At 33.7% G+C, this 9651-nt stretch overlaps 1 protein-coding gene across 1 annotated transcript; it reads right to left on the reverse strand.

The window, feature by feature from the left end:
* Window positions 1-302: 302 nt before the first annotated feature.
* On the reverse strand, window positions 303-2999 carry LOC131077619 (disease resistance RPP13-like protein 4). The gene has a single exon (XM_058015153.2). It carries the CDS (start codon window positions 2997-2999, stop codon window positions 303-305), a length of 2697 nt encoding a protein of 898 aa, XP_057871136.2.
* Window positions 3000-9651: the final 6652 nt, after the last annotated feature.

Consider the following 9651-nt stretch of genomic DNA (forward strand, 5'->3'; position numbering starts at 1 on the left):
CTAAACTTAAAGTTTTTTTTTGAAGACTTATATAACTAAAAATTATACCAGCTCATAAATTTAACTTTAATATAAATTTAAAATAATATTAATTATATAAGCAATAATATGAATAGAAGATTATCATAATATAAATATGTTTACTAAATTATATAATATAAAAATTCATTATAACAATAAATATTACATACCACAAAATTTTTGCTTTATGAAATTTTCTTCTCAACCACTCTCTCTGCACTCAACTTTAATATAATATTTTTCTTACTGTATAAAAATACAAAACAATATAAATAAAAGAATTACACAAAATGGATGTTAATATAAGGATTGTGGGCTTTGATTTGCACTTCAATCCGACTTCGTTCGACTTTATAACAGCGGGCAATCACCAACTTCTCGAGGCATGCCATGGCTCCCTCCTCCAATTCTGGGAACTCCTCTAATTCATCGAAATATTGAATTTTGAAGAAGCGGAGGCGTGGAAACCCCCCTGACTTTCCAAACGCCTTTGGCAATTCTCTGCACCTCCCATTCCTCCACAAGAACAACAACACTAGATTGGGCAGTCTTTGTAACTCCGGATAATCACTACATTCACACTCTAGTAATTGCAATTCCCTCAAATTTGCCAAATCACATGTCCAACTTGGCACTGCAAACTTTTCTAGTCGAAGACTTTCCAGATGTTTCATTGCTCTCATATTCTCCGGAATATGCGGTAGATCGATTTCTGACCCAACTTCCAATATTCTACTTTCGACTACCAGACGACGCATCTTCACCAGGTTCGCAAGGATCCCCATCGTCTTCAATTCCATCTCATTCTGAATAACTAACCATAGTTCCTGAAGCTTAGTCATATTGCCCAAATCCTCTAACCTCATCAATTCTTCCCCTTCTTGTATGGAGTTGGACAGCTGCAACGGCCATGTTCGCAGTGTTCTCAGAGAGCCCAGCTTTGATATTCCCTTCGGGATGCGCCTAACCCGCTCGCATTCTAAATGCTGAAGATATCTAAGTTCACTTATCCATGCTGGTAATGTAGTGCAGGAATCATTTAAAGCCAAAAACAAGAGGCTTTTCAGATGTCTCACGCACTTTGGAACCTCCTCAATCGGTGTTTGTCTGAAGTTCAAGACTTTAAGAAGTTTCATCTTTCCAACGGACGCAGGCAATGTAGAGATGTTTGTGAAGCTCAAATCTAGAACGCGCAGTCCTCTCATAGCCATAAACAACTTTTCTGGAATGCTTGTAATCTCCATATTTTGAGAGAGTGAGAATGTGCGGAGACAAAGAGGATGGGTCTCTGAGATGGCATTGTCATCTACATCTTTCTTGGCCAGTAAAACCCGACACCAGGCAGTGCCATCACCATCACTTGTATTTGTAGAGGCTTCCTCAACAGAAAGAGCACATTTATTTTCTTTCGATATGTGGATGGCCAAATCTAACAGCAAATCATGAATTTTGCAATGTTTGGTTAGGTCATAATGAGAATACAGAAAATTTAGATCTGAATCTTCAGACATCTCAAGTAGACACAGATTGACAAGTTGATGTAAAGAATCCCATGCCACATCCAATTGGTTCTCTCCTGCAGGGATAAACCCTTCTCCAATCCAAAGATTTACCAGATACTCAGGATCTATCTGCTCATCCTCAGGAAACAAGGAAAGATATGCAAAGCAGGCTTTAAGGCGTGCGGGCAAAGAGTCATAACTCAATTTCAGAATACCCATGATATTGTCATCATTGTCACCAACAGAAATAATTACCTGTTCCAGCTGACGGAGCTTCAACTCCCATTTGTCGAGAATTTTGTTGGCTAGAGATGCTGCTATTGTTTTCACAGCCAGAGGCAAATTTCCACATTGCTTCACAATCTTACGACCCACCTCTTTTAGCAGCTGCTGCTGCGGCTCTATATTTTCCTCGAATCCTCCAAATGCATAAACACAAAAAAGCCTCCAACTCTCTTCATCTGACATAAGTTTCATCTCATACATATGAGCATTCAAATTTGTAGAAACCACCTTGCTTCGTGTGGTAACCACAATTTTACATTGGCTATTAACGTTTCCACTTGGGAGGCCAAGTTTAGTAAAGAAGTCTTCTTCTCTAACAGCCCTCCACACATCATCTAACACAACAAGACATGACCTTCTCTCTTGCAACTTTTCACGAATCAACTGAGCTAATGCCTGATCACTTATTCCACTATTTTTAATCTGCTCACTTAAATCTCTATCTAACTGAAAGACTAAATCTTTCTGTAACATAGAAATAGAATAGGACTGAGAAACTGAAAGCCATATGCATTTCTCGTACCTTTCTTTTGCCTTGTTGTAAACATTTTGAAGAAGATAGGTCTTGCCCATCCCACCCATCCCAACCACAGCAATAACTGGAAAGGCTGGGTTGTTCAACAAGTTGAGTATGTCATCAACCTTGGACTCTATTCCCACTGGATGTGAATCGCTGGGCAGAAGATAAGATCTCTTCAAGTCTACAGCTGCAATTTGAGATGTACTGGGTAATGCTTCATCTGCAGACAAAACTTGACGATATAGGTTCAGCTGCTTGCCATCTTCGATATTAGATCTGATGCGCTCCTTGACATCTTTGATTTTCCGCCCCATCCTGTAGCGAAAAATCCACCAACTGAAATATGTTCTCCTTGACTCAGCATCGAAAAATCCAGTGACCGAAATATGCGGTCCTTGAGGTTCAACAGCACATTCCTCAAAGATGTCCTCTGCGCCCATGACAATATCACGAATGCTCTCCAACCATTTTTTCACTGCCTCCTTATGTCGAGACTGTTGATCAGCATCTTGCAGAAAACCCCTAATAAATGTCAGTTTCTTGTTTAACCATAGCAAGTCTTTTCTGAAATTCAGCACCAGCTTTGCTTCTTCAGCTACTTTGTGGACGGCCGTCTCAATGGCCATCTCACAAATTTTTCCGCCGACAATTTCTACAATTACAGATGCCATTCCACAAAAATGAGAGTGAAGCTAAAATTCCTCTCTGAATTTTCTATGCAGACAAAATGAAGACCCCAAAAAACTTGAGTTAATAGAATTGCTAAAAGCACCAAAAACAAAAAGGACTTGATAAGCTTGGTAAGCACACCAAAAACAGCACAGGCTTGATAGGCTTGGATTGGATGTGAGTGTGATGATTTAAAAATTAGGCATTTATAAGAGCAACATGGTTAAGGTGGAATTATTCTTTACTTGGAGTAAATGATAGTAATTATCAGAGTGGTGGTAATTTACTAGTAAAGAGCCTAAAGTAAAGGTAAGAATTTGAAGGGCCTACAAATTTTACAGATTATTATTGTAGAACTTCAATTGTTGGACTTAATAATTAAAGCAAGGAATGCTATTTGAATGTATCTTTAAAGCAGATAAACACACAAAAATCATAAAGAGATTATTTTCACTTTATGGATATGCTCATTGTAATCAATCATATAGTAGAATGTTGGATTCAAACAAAGCTTTTATCAATCAATTAACTTTATTTCTTCACATTTAGATTCTTTATTAAGATTCATGGTTCCAAGAAAGTTTATTTGGAAAGAAGTCTTCAATGAGTATAATTACAATTATTATGAATTTATTATAATTAAGAGCAACATAAGATAATTTCATCTATGAAATATTTTTCAATTATTATATCCATATTAAAAATTTACAAATATTTTCTTATTTAAAATAGAAAAATATAAGCATCAAACAAATAATAAATAATTATTTTTTATTGATGACAATAAGTATCATTTATTTTGACGAATTTTAAATATTTTATTTTTTATATACATGTATATTTAATATAAAAATGTTGATTATATTTAAAAAATTATATATTAAAAAGCCAAGATAATTGATAATTAAAATTTTTACAAACATCTTGTACTTTAAAGCATAATTACATAAATTTTATTTTAATACTATAATTTTTAAAGTCTCTTTTAATTAATTTAATACAAACTTACTTTTTAAAAATTTTATGTGACTAAAAATTATACAAATTAAAAAATAAATTTAACTTTAATATATATTCAAAATAACATTAAAAATAAAATAATAAAAATATAATTATTATTAAATTAAGAGAAAAAATAAAAGTTTAAACATTGATTTTTACATTTTAACTCTAATTAACGTACCTTGGAAGACTATAAAATAATTTCTACTTTTCCATGGACCACATACTTTTCCTTTATAGCTGGGACCCCTATAAATGGTAAAGTATGAAGAGGACAAAAAGACTGAAGAAAGAAGAGGGAAAAAGCTTGTGAGGTGTTTGAATGAGTACGGAGGAATCTCTTGCACGTTTTTCACCTAAACATTTAAGCGAATCATGGGCGGGGCACATGGAAAGTGGGAATCACTTTACATCTTATTTTCCATTTCGTCGTTTGCGCCTGTCACAATCATGGCCGACCACATACAAAGTGGGAATCATTTTCAATCTCGCAATAGTTCTAGAAACGACATCTGCAATAGTCAAGACTGTGACATGTCATCATTCATGTCTTCCACTATCAACTTGTTTAATAATTTATAACACATACCCTTTGTTATAAAATTCTGTATTTCTTAGTATATACCACCCCCCAAAAAAAAAAAATTAGAAAAATCTAGTACATTATATATATAAAAAATAAAATAAAATAGTCATACATTTAAAATTTAAAATAAAATAAAATAATGTATTTGATTGTAAATATATAAATCTATTATACACATCATAGATTCAAAAAACTTGAATCTAATCCCCCCAAAAAAAAAAACAACAACAACAATGTATTATTATTTAATAGATATATTAATTCAAATTTAATTGATGTAGAGCAAATTCCATATAAACTTGTAAGTTCCTCATCACTAACTTTTACTCTCCTCAAAATATAATTATATGAATTTTTAAGCTCCTTTACATAAATAATTTGTATTGCATGCTACAAATTCCCTATATAAAATTTTCAAGTTCCTCATCAAGAACTTCTAATCTCCCCTACTTCATTTTACAACAAACTACAAATAGATGCGATTTACAAATAATTACAATATATAAGAATTACAATGACGCCATATTAACAAAACAGATATTCTATGATTAATGTAACTTTATAATACTTAATTTTATATTCTAATCTATATTATTTTCTAAAATTGAAAAATAATATAATAATAATAATTATTATTATATATATATATGCAATTATTAAATTAAATGAAATAATTAAAAAATTAAAACATTATTTTTTTACCTTTGAATTAGTTTTATTACTTGCATATTTGAGTAAAAGAAAACAATTGACCAAAAAGATTCCTTCCCTGATCAAACCATTTACTTTCACTCACTCAGTTTATGCATTTGCTCACCATTTCTGTCAGACCCCTTTTATAAGCTTTGCACTTCACCGAGCATTGTTTTATCTTTTATCTGTTTGCTTTTCGATATTAAAAAAAAATAGTAATTTTATGAATACGTAATCAATGACATAGTTATTTTCAAATATGACGTATATTTTTACATACGATTTTTTAAATTTATTTACATATTATAATTTAATATTTTTAAAGTTATTTGTATATTTTTTATATTTTGTGTTTTCTTAATTTTTTAAATTATAATTACTTAATTTTATAACTTCCCTTTCATCTTCACCCATTCTCAGCATCTCATACTTCCCTTTCAGGCTCTAGAATTTAGTAACTTTCACATGGTTGTCACCTTCATACAAAGTCTCTAGCTTCTTCCATATCTCATGAGCAGTCTGCAAATCCATAACATTAGTCATCTTAGGATCTGTTAGGGCACTCAATAACGCTTCCTTGGATCTATTGGAATCCAAGAATGGTGATGGGGGGGGTTGGCGTGAATCAGTGTTCTACTGATTGTGTTAGTTTTGAACTTATTGCTTGTTAACTGGTTAACAGTAAACAAAATCAAAGTGAATACACCAATTAACACATAAAGAGGCAACACCATAACACCAATATTTATACATGGAAAACCCTACAAAGGGAAAAACCATGGTGGGGCTAATACCCATAATATCTATATACTTGATCAAGGTATACAAATATTACATGAAGGGGATTGCACATTCAATTAGGTCAACTACCTAGAGCTCACTTCTCAACACAAAATAAGAAGTATCAATGACTTACAAAGCATTAAAAAGTAATTACAAGAAGTATGAACTTATAAGATGCATCTAACCATGCTGGATAAGTTTCGGTTCATGCTCTGATAACCTTCATTGTGTATTGGTTTGTTGATGCTTCGTTCTGCCCTGTTCTGCTACCGGTTATGTCGTGCATGTGAAACTGCACACAAAAGCATCTAATCATTGACCAAAATGCATATCGATAATCTCTGAATAATTCACAACCAAAATTCCTATTCCAAAAAAGCTATCTTAAATCGATCACTGAAAGGATCTCCTTAAATATCCTCCTAACTTCTACCATGTCGGTTTCAATGAAACGTATAAACCTATTGGCTATTGGATCATAATGAATTTCAAACATAATCCCAATGATCATGTCGGCCTTCACACGTTACCATAAATTCCATGAAATAAATGATTGGGGTCATAAGATCTCCTAGTCAGGTCCTATCCATTATCGGGCTCCAAATACACGTTACTAGGATTAGGACTTAGTCAGTTGTGAAGCAAAGTGAGTATTGGATAAGTGTAATGAATGCCAGTCAAACCAAAAAAAGAATATGAACACGTGAAGATGCGTTACCATGAGTTGGAATCACCTGAAGATGAGTTGCCATCAATGACAACCCAAAATGCCATTAACTCTTACTTGATGAGTGTCAATTGCCAACATGATCTGATCTTGAATTCGGCTTCTTTTATCTCATCTGGAGTTGTAGGACCATTCGGAGGAATATTATACACATTCTTAGTAATCTTCTAATAATCTTCACCAATGCATCTCAAGTGACACTCCATCTGGTTCTTCTAAAGAGAGTAGTTTGTTCCATCAAATCTCGGACTAACCCTTCTTATAGGCATATGTTGCCATCACAGATCTCCTCAATCAATCAAGCTTCTTTCGAAGGATCTATCTCTGATACCAATTTTCAGAAACAAGGCAACAAACTGAGAGGGGGGTGAATTAGTTTGCTCACAAACTTTACTTAACTCAAACACAATTTTCAGATCTGATAATTAATAATGAAAGCATAAATCAACACCACATCAATAACACACATAACACCAAGATTTTTGACATGGAAAACCCAATTAAGGGAAAAACCACGGTGGGAACCTACCCACAATATGATGGTACCTTGGTAGAAGTATATAAAATATTACAATGGGGAATGCACATGCATTTAGACACACTACGTAGAGCTCATTGCTCCAAAACAATAAGGGGTACAACCCTAAGGAAGAATCATTGTCTTACATAAAAATTTGGATTACATCTGGAAGATCATGAACCGATAAAATAGAACCTCCTATGCTTGGTTATAGTTCCAGTTAGGTGCATAACATGCATTTTTCTTTTTCGCACTTCTTCACACTTCTTCTCTACTACTGAATGATTAATACATTATTCGCACACTCGGATACCTCTCTCTCATTAATATTACATATATTTTTACAAATCATCAACCTATATTTCAAGGTCGGCTCAACACTCAACACAAATTACAAAATATGACCATACACACTGTAATATTACATGTGGACCAAGACAATGTCAGCTAAGACATAGTATGGACCTAAATCATCACTTCAAGCATGAAAACACATCAAAGAATTATGCCTCAAACATCCGCAACATGCTACAATAATCCGATCAACCAAGAATATCGCATGACTTGAACTTACTGATGAAATAATCAACTACGAGCACAACAATCAATGTAGACCATCAACACAAATAGGACACAATCTAGAAACATCTGCAAGCATCATGAATTACACCAACAACAACCACACATGCACCACTTACTAGAATCATCATCATCATTATACTAAACCTCAAGAACATCAACTATATTGATTGTCAGCTTAGAAAAGTCACTTGTAGACCTCAAAATCATGAACCATTTGAATTGAGGACACATAAGAACATCCCAAACACTCTACCAAATCCGCAACCAAGATATTGCAATGCGGAGCAAAATCCAAAACACTGATCAATATCGAACAACTAGAAAACCAACTGCAATACCGGGATCTCATATCTCAATCAAATTTTCATGTGAACCACTGAAACTTAAGCTGAGTCAACTAGAGATGCTTATCTCAAAACCCTTTAATCCAAGACAAATCATTTTTAATGTACACTGGCCAAACCAACTTACTTAATTTGACTGCAACACTAGAACACATAGAGGAATATGTTGACATCAATGACAACACATTACTTAGCAAACTTCAGCAATATCCAACAGTTTGGATATTTTGCCAATAGTTGAAGGAATGTGATTGCTTCGACAAAAAAAATTAACCTAAGAAGAAGAATCATATGGTATGGAGAAAGAAGGAAGCGACTACGTCTATTGTGCTAGAGTCTGGTACAGATGCTTCATCCTCCAAAAATTGATCCGATAGCTTTGGCTCAAGGGGAGCTTCAAAAAAAATCTATTTGCTCCCCCTGCCAAAGAGATACATTTTGTGGCCTTGATATGTTGGTGTTGATATTGTGTTTAGTGTGTTCAGATAAATTGCATATGTAGAAGTACAAATGATGGTGTCATTGTGACAAGACAATTTTTAGTAGCAAAACCCTAGGTGTATCAAACAACTTAAATATCTAATTTTGTGATTATTTTGACATTGTGCTGAAGAGTCTAAAGAGCAAGAGCAGTGGAAGTGCAGAAAAAGAATCAGAGCAAGGTTAGCACAAAAGAGGTACTTTTACATCCTTTCCTATGGAATCCAAGATGATAGTAATGGTTGAATCCAATAGTGGATACATTCAGAAGTTGACAAAGGTACAATTAGATGAATTTGATCACAAGAAAATCAAGATTCTTGAAAGTTCCTTCACAGATGAAGAATCATAAAGAGTCAGAGGCTTAGGGTGGAAATATTTGGACATTTGGGGTGAATTTTCATGGTTCACTGATGAGGATTCAATCAAGTTCATTTTGAGTTGTACTCGGGATGGTTACATGATGTTGGACAAACCCTATCAAATTACAAATGAAGCTATCTCAACTATTACTAGTCTTTGTGGTGTTGGACCTATCCCGGTAAAGAGATTAATCAAAACAAAGAGGTTGAAGCCTTAATTGGCATTACGGAAGATCAAAGGGTATTTCTAATTGATACAATCATCAACTTGATGGTGAGGTATGTTACTTATGTTGTTTCTTACCAGATTTATTTTTGAAACAAAGAAGGACCAACTTTTGCTATAGATGTGTACATTGCACATTAGATGGTAAAAGAAGCCAAATATTTTTATTTCTGTGAATTATCATGGATGCGATTGATAGATAATATTACTATGACAAAAGATGATGGATATCCTTTTTGTTTTGCTTCCCTAATCATGTGCTTAATGCTTTATCTCTTAAGATCTTTACTATTGAAGGAAAATGTTGTATGGAAGTCAAATGCCCATGTTGGAAAACATATTTATAGGT

The sequence above is a fragment of the Cryptomeria japonica genome, chromosome 6 (assembly GCF_030272615.1).
Source record: "Cryptomeria japonica chromosome 6, Sugi_1.0, whole genome shotgun sequence".
Taxonomy (NCBI): Eukaryota; Viridiplantae; Streptophyta; class Pinopsida; order Cupressales; family Cupressaceae; genus Cryptomeria; species Cryptomeria japonica.

Excerpts from the sequence above, each read along its gene's own strand:
- LOC131077619 (XM_058015153.2), bottom strand. The coding sequence starts at position 2,999 with ATGGCATCTGTAATTGTAGAAATTGTCGGCGGAAAAATTTGTGAGATG.